At 45.0% G+C, this 12767-nt stretch overlaps 1 protein-coding gene across 1 annotated transcript in view; it reads left to right on the top strand.

Moving 5' to 3' along the window:
• Positions 1-12767, top strand: part of F8 (coagulation factor VIII) — a 172475-nt gene that overhangs the window by 8439 nt on the left and 151269 nt on the right. The window contains exon 3 of the mRNA XM_056128857.1: positions 10295-10416. Within this exon, the coding sequence (XP_055984832.1) occupies positions 10295-10416 (122 nt within the window). The remainder of the gene's footprint in view (positions 1-10294; positions 10417-12767) is intronic.

Genomic DNA, 12767 nt, shown 5'->3' on the forward strand with positions numbered 1-12767 from the left:
TCACAAATTAGTTGTTGTTGTTGTCATGTGTGTATATTTCTGGGCTCTTAATTCAGTTACATTGATTTGCATGTCTGTTTTTTTTCTCATACCACGCTGTTCCATATACATTGCTTTGTACAGTTTGACTTTGTTTTTGTGGTGGCAGGGATCAAACCCAAGTTTCATGTATGCAAAGCATGCTCTTTACCACTGAGCCACATCCCTATCCCTGAAGCAGATGTTTTTATTTTCATTTTGTTTTGTTTGGGGCCAAATCCAGCAGTACTTATGTCCAATTCCCAGGTTAGAATTTAGAAATTGCTCCTGGCACTGCTTGTGGTGCCTGGTATCAGACCCAGGGCTTCACACATCAAGATAAGTGCTCTGCCCCTGAGTCACACCCCGGCCACGTGCAGTGTAACACCTCTCCTATGTGTCTGGCCCCAGCTCTGCATCTTTATTTAGCATCATACTTGGAAATTGATCCAGGTCATGGCATGACATAGCTGCATCCTTTTGATTGCTAACAACTGCTCCATTATGGGACTATATTACAACTTTCATATCCATTCAGTGTCATTTTTAGTTCAGTGTCTATTAGAAAAGGAACTGCTATGGTCACTTCTGTACAAGATTTTTTGTGTGGACGTTTGTTTTCATAAATCTGAAATATGTGAGAGTGAAGTTTCTGGATCATATGGTATATCCATAATAAGATATCGCAGCTGTGCAACATCTTATTATCTAGTTCTTACTCTGGAGAACCTGGCAGGCTACCAAAAGTATCCTGCCCACATGGCAGAGTCTGGCAAACTCCCCGTGACATATTCAATATGCCAAAACCCAGTAACAATGATGGGTCTCATTCTCCTGACCCTGAAAGAGCCTCGAATGTGGCACTTACTAAAATCTCAGGGCTAGGACGAAGGAGACGTTACTGGTGCCTACTCAAGGAAATCAATGAACAACAGGATGACAGTGATACAGTGATGGTATATCCATGTTTCACTTTAGAAGAATTGCTAGCCTATTTCCAGAATAGACATTTTATACTTCCACCATTCCATGAGCATGCTAGTTGCAAAGTTCCTGAACAACATTTTAAGTAGCCAGTATTTCATTTTAGTCATATAATGATTGTGTGGTGGTATCCACTATTTGTTTAATTTTCATTTCTCTGATGACTGTTAACTAAAGTCAAATATTACCACTGAGTGGAGGGAAGGAAGAATGCTTTTCAGAGTTTAACTTGTGAACTGCCTGGAGAAAGAGTCCACTAGATAGAGGGTTCTGATTGTATCCTACCCCCACCATTCCAATTTATATGCAGTTAGAATAGGTGGACTACTCTCAGCAGAGGAGAAATTTAAAATATAAAACGAATAATTTGAGGAACAAATTCAGAATGCATGTGTCTCTGACAGGTACACAGCGGTTCCTAATAACCTGGTTAAATCCCCAAAATGCACATTTTTGAGAGTGTGATTTCTGAGGCAGGAACCATCCCAAGTGCTAGGAAATGCAACACTGGAGTAGGCAGCCATTTAGCCCAAGTCTTTATAGCGACTGAGGGGGTCTGGGTCTCTCAGGGAGTGGCTTTAGGGGAGCAATATGGATGTGCTGGGCCATACACCACAGAGGAACCGGACTTCCCCAAGTCTCTGTGACTTCACTGTCTCCAGCTGATTTCATTTCACGTAATGGAGACAATCACACTGATTTGTATCATCACTGGTGGCAGTGGATGGTCCCCACAGCCTCCTGTCTGGGCTGTCCATTCAAAGGTTTGGTCTGTTTTCCATATGGTATTTGTCTGCTTATTGTTGAGTGTTGAGAATTCTTCACAAATTCTTCATGCAAGTATATTTTCAGATGTACTTCTTTTGAACATTTTCTACCAATTGGAGTTTTCCCCCTTTTGGGTAAGTTCAATTTATCTGTATTTTTCTCTCAGCTGTTTGTATATTTGGTGTCATATCTAAGAAATTACTGCCAAATCCAAAGTCACAAAGATAGAGACCTGTGTTTTCTTCTAAGAGTCTTTGTTTTGTTTTTTCTGGGGGTCACACCTGACAGTGCTCAGGGCTTACTCCTGGCTCTGTGCTCAGGAATCACTCCTGAGGGACTCAGGGTACCACATGGAGTACCAGGGAATTTAACCCAGGTTGGCCTTGTGCAAGGGGTGTCTTCCCTGCTATATTTTCTCTCTGGCTCCTCTTCTAAGAGTTTCAGAGTTATCAATCTTCTATTTAGGCCTTCAATACACTGATTTAAAATAGTTTCCACTACTATTTTTTCTTTATATCCTGCATAAGTGAGATCAAAAAAGTTTCAGAATAAAATGTGTCCATGGTGGGAAAGAGATACTTCCATAGTCTAGGTAGCCAGCAACTGAAGTGCGAATGGCAGGAAGAGACCCAAGTGGTCAGTAACCATCTAAGAGAACATTTGTCCTCTTCTTTTTGTTTTGTTTTGTTTTTGATCTGGTGCTTGGGGGTTGATCCTGGAGGTGTTTGGGAGTCAATATAATGCTGGTGATCAAATCCATGCCCAGCCCTTAGAACCATCTCCCTGACCTGTTTTATTTATTTGAGGGGCACACACCTGGTGCTGCTCAGGGCTTACTCCTGGCTCTGTGCTCAAGGATTATTCCTGGTGGTTCTCGAGGGACCATATGTGGTGCCAGGGATCAAACCAAGATTGGCTATGTGCAAGACAAGCACCTTACCTCTGTACTATATTTCTCCAGCCCCATGGGCTCCATGGTGTGTTTCTTTTTCAGTTAGTCACTTTTTAATACTGCTCTTGTTAATAATTAATATTGAGATAATTAATAGTTTATACAGTCTGTCTTTGGCTTGAGCGATAGCACAGTGGGTAGGGTGTTTTTGCCTTGCACACAGCCGACCCGAGTTTGATTCTTCCACCCGTCACAGAGCCTGGCAAGCTACTGAGAGTATCTTGCCCGCATGGCAAAGCCTGGAAAGCTACTGGCAAGCTACCAGTGACTATTCAATATGCAAAAAACAGTAACAAGTCTCACAATTTGTTGTGAGACATCACTAGTGCCCGCTCAAGCAAATCCATGAACAATGGGAGGACAGTACTACAGTGCTATAGTCTGTCTTGCATTTCCCAGTATTGTGCAGCCTAAGGCATAGTTAATTGCAGCCTAAATGTAAAATGGCATTGAATGGAGAAATGACTTATTTGTTATCTGGATTTCCGTTGTTGTGTAAGCAGTCATATGTTTTGGCAGGGAAAAAAGCTGATAACATTTTAATTTTGATGATACCATGTTATAGTCTAGATTATTTTGATACTGACAGGACAGGCTGACTCTGGACACATCCTGACAGTCTCTGCCAAGGTCTTGGCCTTCTGGGAAATAACGTTTTCTATTATCTGTTCCTGCAGCTGTTCATCTTCTTTTAAGCAAGGGTCAGGAAGCAGAATATGTCTTCTTGATTAGTTTCAGAGAAAGCGTAAAAGAACAGTTTGTATCAAGAACATTGGTGCCAAACATATTTGGCAAGATTCATCTATCAAATTCCAAGGGAAACACAGAAAAATCTACAAAGAGTGAAACCTGTGAGCCCTGGAACATCTTGTCCCTTATTATGCAGATTACTCTCAACTGAGAAAGGCAGATAAAGAGGCAATGTTCACTGTAATGGGAACAATCTCACGCTGGCAAGGTGCACATGGCCTTGGACAGACTCTTGTCACAGCTGTCCACACTTTGGTGCTGCCTGTGTTCTTAGGGATGTCTAAGATGTCCTTTATAAACTCAGCCTGACCAATCCTGTGCTGCCTGCCCAGTGCCTATGCCTTCTGTCTGTCTTTCTGTCTATCTCTTTTTAAATTTTGATTCTTTCTCTGGCTTCTCTTTTCCTTTATCACACTTCCTTCAGAGGAAATAAAGTGTTGCTATGTGCTCTCAGTCCTATTCCTCTTCTGCTCTTCCAAGCTCCCTTTAGCTAACCTGTTTTAGTATCTTAAAAAACAACTGGTGTTGGGGGACATATCTGGTCTACATCTAGTGGTGCTCAGAACTTAGGGAGCACTATGCTTAGGGATCTGTGCTTAGGGATTACTCCCAGCAGTGCTGAGAGGACTATGCTCAGGGGACTATATGGGGTGCTAAGGATAAAACCCTACCCACTGTAACATCACTCTGGCCTTAGTCAGAAATATTTAGGATGAATGTGCTGTGCTATGAATGTTACTTCTGATGGAATGGTATTACCAGTTTCTTTATAGATGGTATTTGTCATTACTATAGATGTACTTCTAGAGCAAGTATGGACCATAGCATTCTGTTAGCAAAAATGCATATCCTTGAAAGTGAGCAAATGTTTGGAATCTATATAAAATAATAAGAGATCATGAAATAAAATAGGAAAACATATTAAGCTGCATCTTAAATGAGGCCTTATAGGTCATTTGTATTATATGTAGAGGACTGGGGAAGGCACTGGGAGGGAGTGGGCAGGGATGGTTCATTCACAAAAACACACGCCTTGCAGATGTGTGGCTGCAAGTTTGATGCCTGATGCCTGTCGCCTGTGCTGGGTGCAGTCCTGGTAAATCTGCTGTTTGGAACCCCAGGGACAATAAAAGAGATGGGGTAAATGGATGAAGGGAGGTGGGCACTCAATGCTCTAGGCATCAGTAAATGTTAAGTAACTAAAAGCTGAGCAGGTGTATCCCAAGGTTAGTGGCCTGGACGTTTTTCAGAAGTGGAGAAAATACCAGCACATTTTAATATGTTTGACTCACAAGTTGGGTTCCCAGAAGGAAATTCTCAGCTGGAGACAAACACTGGAACTGTATGTCCCAAATCCCAGGCAATAGCACCTGGAGGGTGCAGCATGGGCTGGGGAGCAGGCAAGAGGGAGCACACCTCAGCCTACCTGCAGCAAGAAGTTGTATGGACCATCAGGACTAAGTCTGATGTAGGACCATCAGGACTAAGTCTCTCTGCACACACTGACCCATGAAGGGTGGCCATCTGCCTCAGAAGGACTCAGGACAGCCTTGATGTAGATGGTCAAGGAAGTCCTCTCCTGGGTACCCATTCCTCCCTTGGCCCTAGCCTGTCCTGCATGATGCCAACTTGTCTGTGTGTCCCTGAGTACAACCCAATCCGCCTCTCCACTTAGCCCTCATCCCCATCCCCATGCCCGAGTGAGCCCCAACTTTTCATTCAGTGTTTCTGTTGTGGGGAATTCATAGGCCTGGAACAGATCTTGCTGAGAGGGGTAACCCAGACCCTGCTGGAAGAGAACTTTCCATGCTACTTTTTGGCTCAAAAATATGTGGATTATTTTATTTTATTTTGTTTGGCTTTGGGTTTGGGGGAATCATGCCAGATGGTGCCCCACTGCTATTCCAGATTTGTTCTTTAGGAGTTACTCACAGCAGTGCTGGGGATGGAAGCAGGTCTGATGCAGGTAAGGCAAGCACCCGGCCCCTTTTACTATGGTCCTGGATCCTGTGTTTTTCTCTGTAATTTCTTTCCTTTCCACTGCTGCTGCTTAGGCTATGACCATGGGTCGCATGCTTGGTCACAGGATACCACTATGACTGTGGTGCTTGCTCACATGCTCACTGGAGTCACCTTGGGTTGTGCCTTCACGCTTTCTTGTTGCAGTGCTTGCTGGGGTCACCGTGCATGTGCACATGTGCTCACAGGAGCTTGTATACTTTAGTGTAGTGTCTTTGTTTTGGTGCCAGGGTCCTAGAGAGCAGAGTTATTGACACATGTGGGCAGCACCATGGATCAAACTCACAATATCAAGCTTTTGGTGTAAGTGCCTTAGCCATGAGCCATCTCCCAGACCCTGTGTAATCTTCCTACCAGGGCTACAGAACCATCTCTGAATCAGGGCACATAAGGCATCTAGACGACTGGCCCTCCATGTAAACCTCCATCTCCCAAAATCTCCCTGTGACCAGCCTTGGCATAGACCTGTCTGGATGATTTATTTTATGCCTGTAGTAGCATTCCACTTGTCTTGCTGGCTACTTCTGGATGAGGTGGTGTGTGACAAAATCATCAACAGTTTTCTCTTTTGTGCCCTCTCTTTGCACCAGGCTTCCTTGAACCTGATCTTTTGGTTCTTTACTTTCTTATTTTTACTGATGCACCTTGACTTACAAAGTTATTCATGATTGAGTTTCCGGCAATCAATGTTGCAACAACGATCCCTTCAGCAGGGCACACTTCCCTCCACCAGTCCCTTTACTAGTGTCTGCTTCCCTCCACCAGACACTCCTTTACTTTTGGGGCCAAGCAGAAAGTAGGTAGCCAAAGTAGGTATTAGGCAGCCAAGGAGTGGCTGCCGTCACTGCTCTGTATTCAAATTTCTGCCCATTTCTTTCTACACAGCAGCTAACAATCAGCACTGCCCTAAACCTGTTGCCTCCCCACAGTCTGGAGCTGCAGTCCACTGGCAGTGAATTGGAACTGTACCTGTGTATCCAGCTAGCCCAGCCAGAACTTAAGCTCACTTTTGCCTTTATAGTGATTCCCCAATGGACATGGTTGTGATTCATGTATGGTCTGTGATATAATAGGAATGCCCGGGAAGAGGCCCTGACCTCCTGCTCCTACAACCTGTTTGGTCTCTGCTGCTTCCCAGCCACCCCCCAGCTAGCCTCTCCTCTTACTGGAAGAGATCGCCTACTGTGAGGCTGGGCCCTGGCCTTCAGCCAGTCCAGAGAGTCATCTGTCATGGCCTTCACTGTTCTGGTGAGGACGTGTTCTCTCCAGTGTCCTGGAAACCCTGGGAAGGTGTGAAAAACAGCCTGTGTATGAAAAACAGTGTGGCAAGAAGCCGAGAAGGAAGCTGGCTAAGTGATTAGTCTGCTTTGTTGTTTTGTGTCTTTTCTGCGATGCCATTCCTTCATTCACCCTCAGATGCACTTACATTTTAATGTAGATTAAAATTTCTGGCATATTAATTTCCTTCTCCCTGAAGCATTACTTTTAATATTTCTTGCAAGGCAGGTACGCTAGTAACAGAGTCCTCATTTTTGTTTGTCTGCAAGTATAATTTCACGGGGTACAGAAATCTTCTGGGGGGTTGTTGTGCAACGCCTGGCAATGTTCAGGGATGCTTCCTGGTTCTGCATTCCAGAATTACTCCTAACAGTGTTCATGAAATCAAATGGGGTAGCGGGAATCCAACCCGGGTCAGCCACATGCAAGGTGAATGCCCTACCTGCTGTACTATTGCCCTAGCTCCCACAGGATACAGACCTCTTAAGATTTTTGGTTTTGTTTTGGCCACATCCAATAGTGCTCAGGAGTTGCTCCTGGCAGTATTTGGGGAACCATGTGGTACTGGAGATTAGCCCCTTGAGCTGTCTCCCAGGCCTGCCTGGTTGTTTGTTTTCTCAATACTGTAACTATTTGACTCCATTTTCCTTTGCTTGAATAGTTTTGGAGACAAACATAAGATGTAATTCTTTTCTTTCTTCTTTTTCTTTTGAGTGTGGGGGCCACAACTGGCAGTGCTGAGGGCCTTTCTCTAGTATCTCAACCTCAGGGATCACTCCTGGCAGGCTGGGGGTCTACGTGGGGTACTAGCAATCAACCCAGGTTGGAGGCATGCAAGAAAAGCTCACTACCTGCTGTATTACTGCTCCAGCCCTTCTTTTCTCATTCATACAGTGTTCCCTGGCGATTACATCAAGGTTTTGTTTTTCTATATCTCTTATTTTCTAAACACTTGTGAATACTTTATGCCTAGGAATAAGGAATGTGTGTGGCAGTGGGACTATACCAGGCAGTCCTCTACACTCAGAGATCACTCCTGGTGGGGCTCAGGGACCGTATATATGGTTTGCCAGGGTCAAAGCAGAATTGGCGGCATGCAACGCAAGTGCCTTACCTGCTATACTATTCTTTCACCTCATTGTATATGGTTTTGGATGTTTGTTTTTGTGCCATACCAGGCTGTGCTCAGGGCTTATTTGACCTGGCCCTGCACTCAGGGACCACTCCATTCTCCACAGCTCAGAGACTCCTATGTGGTGCCTGGGATAGAGCCCCAGTTGACCAGGTGCAAGGCAAGTGCCCTGCTTGATGTACAATCACTCCACTCTGCTCCTTCCCAACCGTGATTCTTTAAGATTTATTTTGATTGTTATAATCTAAGATTCCTGCACATGTGATTTCGTTTTTCCTGTTCATTTGGAAGAATTCTCAGTCGTTGTTGCTTCAAATATAGCTTCTAGGTTTTCGTCTTTTTTCTGGTATTCCCACTATGTAGTTGTTTGACACATATGTATTTGTTCCACAAATCTTGTATCTTCTGCCTTTTTCAGTCTCTTTTTGACACTCACTTTGGGAAGTTTCTATTGTCACATCTTCCAACTCAAAGATTTTTTCCTTAGCCACATCCAACCTTTTATCAATGGTCTCATAAAAGTGACTGTTAGAGTGCTTTTAACCTGTAATACTTCTTTTTTATTCTCTCTTTGTTCTTACTCTTTATGCTTGTATTATGTTACCTATCGATTCTGACATGTTGTCTGCTTCTCTCATTAAAATTCTTAGAATATTGATCATTTAAAAATTCTGCTCTGGGCCAGAGAGATAGTACAGAAGTTAAAGGGTTTGCTGTGTACATACCTAAGCCCAGTTCAAGCCCTGGCATCACATATGGTCCCCCAAGCACCATCAGGAGTATCTCCTGCACACAAAGTCAAGAATAAGCTCTGAGCACTGCTAAATGTAATCCCCTGGCCCCCCTCCAAATAAAAATTCTGTTCTGACAATTTCAACATTCCTGCCAGATCTGACTCTAGTTATGCTATTTCTTCCATCTCTGCAAACTCTATTTTTAACTTTTAGTATGCCTTGTAATTTATTGCTGGAAGGTAGACAGGGTGAAAGTACTGTAGTAACTAGACTGTAATGTGGTGTGGGGGTGGGGAGAGAAGCCACTCTATGGGTCTGGAGGTTAGTTCACAGTGTTTGTAAACTTGAGCCTCTTATTTGTGATCTTCATCAGTGCCTCTCACTATCTCCTCTTTGGTGGCAGGAACAGTCATGTGTATGGTTTAGAAATAAGTAAATGGTCATACTTATGAGTCCATCTGTGGGAAGTATGTGGTCAAGTTTGTTTCTGTCCGATCAAGATTGGATGCAGAATCTACGTATGCAAACTTTCTTTCAGGGCTTTCTCTTCATGAAACTGCATTCCCCAAATGTCTATTTCTTGGGCCTATATTTCCTTTATCTGGTGAAACAGTACCAACTGGTGACATCTGGTTAGAGCAAAGAAAGAGTCAGATGTGCAAAAGCATGAGCCAGGAAGAGACTCTCCATGGCACAGTAAAGTGTGCAGTTTGATTCCAGGGTCCACAAGAATGGTTGGTACATAAAGACCAGTGTGTGTAAATAGTCACCTCCAACTACTTCTGTTATTTATTTTTAAATTATACATTAGGTTACGTATTTATAATAATGTTGACATCGTGGTCTTGGACCTCCAAAAGGTTTAATTTCTACCATTTAAAATGCTCTTCACAAGGATTCAAATTGATCTTCATTTGTATTTACAGAAGACATATTTAGTGGTACCAGGGGTCATCTGGTCCCAATGATAGGACCCAGGGCCTCCCATATGCAAGGCATATGCCATGCACATGAGTCACAACCTTGAGTTTCATACTAGGTCCTCTCATTGGTCTTTTGGGGTGAATAAACCTGATCTTTCCATTTCACAGGTAAACTTGAAGGATTCTGTAGTTATTATTTTGGCAAAGGATTTCTGCCTGATGCCATGGGGGGATAGCAATTTTGTTTGGTTTTGTTTTGTTGTTGTTGTTTTTTGGTTCACATCCAGCAATGTTCGGGAGTTACTTCTGGCTCAACACTGAGGAATCACTTCTGGCAGTACATGGGGAACCATATAGGATGCCGGGAATGGAACCCATGTTGACCTTATGCAAAGTAAGCACCCTGCCCACAGAGGAGCTTATAAATAAGAGCAGCATTTCTTGCTGTGACACATCTGGGTGTCAGCAGATGTAGGGGCTAAGTCTTCTTCCAGGGACATGTTCCAGAGGACCACTTTCTCCCCTGTCCTTACATGGAGAAGCAGGTAAGGGGCTTTCTGGCATCTGTCTCAGAAGGGCACTAATACCATTCCTGTGGGCTCTGTTTTGTATCCTACCTCCAGCTGGCATTGTGACCATGGAAGAGTGAAGCAGATGCCTTCCTTCCAGCTCCTTTGTAACATGGCTTTAGAGAAGGGTCCATCCGACTGAAGGCCTTTGTCCTTTGCTCACACAGGTTCGCCCCTGGTGAGCCAAGATCTTTTCCAGTCAACACCTCAGCCCTGTACCCCAAAACTGTGTTTGTGGAGTTCACGGATCACCTGTTCAACATCGTCAAGCCCAGGCCACCCTGGATGGGTAATGTAACCAATGTTAACTGTTATGCAACTGGTTATCTTTCTTCCCAAAAAGGCACTTCAGTTTGTGACAAATGCTCCCCCAACTAAGCGTCTCTTTCTTCCACCCAGGAGAAAACACTCTAGCTAGCTGCATGTTTTTCATTTGCTAGGCCCTCCTGCCACTCTTTTCCCCTGGAAATTAGAATGCCTTGGATCTGGTACCTGGGGTCACTTGATATTTTCTCTACCTTCTGTAGCTGGCAGATCTTAATCAGTCTGTGAAGTCTAGAACATCACCTGTGAGAGGCGGGAGAGAGCTCCGACTCAGGGACACATTCCTGAGCACTGCTGGGGTAGCCCTGGAGGTTCGCAAGCACCACTGCATCCCAAGCCAAGAGGTGACCATTCTGGCCTAGCTGACCAAGTCATGCTGGGACTGACCCTGAGCTTCCCTGAGCACTGCTTAGGACCACCCAAATAAAATATGAAAATATTACATCTCACCTATACAGGCCAACAAGTCTCCATACCATATTAATTCAGACGTGAAACAAGCAGGCAACAAGCTGTCAGGTGAGCTGTATCCTACCTTTGAATGGTTGGGGAGACTCATAGGTGGCATTTAGACCCTTATTCTGAAAAGGGGCGTTGGCCCACCTAGGCAGGCTTCTGAAGGCTACAGTACTCAGCTGGCTCTGCAGCCCTCAATCCCTCATGCTCCCACATCTGTCTGAGTGGCGGTGGGAACTTTAAAGCCAGTTGAGACGTGAGGTTTTCTGTAGAAAGCATTTTCTGTATCACATCCCCACATGTGAAGCGGTAGTGAGAAAAGATCCCAGAGAACCATGGGGAGCCTGAGAGACTCTGACTAGTGCTCTTGTCCCGATGGTGTAACAGGGGGTGTGGCCGTCACAGGAGCTTGCCACACAGGTGGTAGGCATGAGGTCTGGTCACAGGACATGTCTTGTCACAGGGAGTACTGTCTCAAGGTGACCCTAGCAGAAAAGGTCCATGTGATTTTTCCCACAGAAACAGAACTCAGGAGACATTTGTAACTGGTGAAAAGAGGAGAGCAGGCCCCGGATGTGGAGTGAGAAAGTCCAGAGAAGTCATTAAGCTCCCTCAGAGATAAAGGCATGTGCCAGATTCTTGGCATGTGCCACCGCCAGCAGGAGGGGGGAACTGAAGTCCTGTTGCCACTGCTCCTTGCAGGAAAGAGCCTGTCGCCAAGACCCCTTCCCCAGCCCTATCCTCGACCAGCTCCATGGGAGAAATGGGGAGCACCCAGAGCTGCCAAGGAATCTTTTGCCAATTCATCTCCATTTCTAAGTCTTAGAATTGCAGCCGGCACCCAAAGTTTAATGTGAGACTGGCTAGGCCTTACTAGTAAGTAACAAGTAACAATCCTCATACCTGAAGGTCGCTGGGAAGATTGGGATGACTCAAAGTGCAGAGCAGGGAGAGTGCACATGTTTTCACCTTATCAAATCTAGTTAACCCCACAGAGCATCCAGAAGCATCTTCTCAACGGGTGTTCAGCTCAGACTCTTGACTTCTGTCTCATTTCCGGAGTCATGGCCTCACTCTTCCCTAGTTTCACCAGCTAACGTCTCAGCAGTCGGTCCCCGCTCCTTGCTCTTTTTCTCTCTCTATCACTGATCCTGCCATCAGACTCAACTTCCCTTTCCCAGTGTTCCCAGGTACTCTCTCATACCACCCTCCCACAGCCCACACAACCTGCCATCTTGACCAGCACCTTTTTAAAATTTGGTTATTGAAGTTTGGGTCTCATGATTTCAGTGTTGCTGGCTCTGTGGTTTGGATGTTTAGCTCTATCATTCCTAACACTACCGGATGTACCTTGACCCTTACCCCCTATTGCTTCTCATCTCTCTTCTCCCCACCCCCACTTGTTATCTTTTGACCTTTCTGTTTCCTTGGAAGGAATTTCCCAAGCAGTTCTTAGCAGACTGGGGACACCTCCTGGCGATTCTCCACAAACCAGGCTGGTGGTTTGATGACCAACCTGTTGGTACAGCGTTGTTCAGGTGCTATGGTACCAGGGACTACCTGGGCACTCCAGAAATGCTCAGGGACCTCCATAGACACATCCAGCAGTGCTCATGGGACTTCTGGGCTGGACCCAGTGATCCCAGACCATGTGATGCCTGTTATTGCACTAAGGTCAGCTGCAAGCAACATCACCACTGTACTATCTCTCTGGCTTCAACTATTTTCTTTTTCAGTGGGAGGGATGTTGGGCCACTCTCTGCTTCTCCTGGTGGCATTCAGGGGACCATTTGATGTCAAGATTGAATCCAGGCATCCCCCATACAAAGCATGTCCTCAGTTAATTCAGCTATCTCTCCA

Source organism: Sorex fumeus, unplaced genomic scaffold (assembly GCF_029834395.1).
Source record: "Sorex fumeus unplaced genomic scaffold, SorFum_2.1 ptg000070l, whole genome shotgun sequence".
In the NCBI taxonomy this organism is placed as follows: Eukaryota; Metazoa; Chordata; class Mammalia; order Eulipotyphla; family Soricidae; genus Sorex; species Sorex fumeus.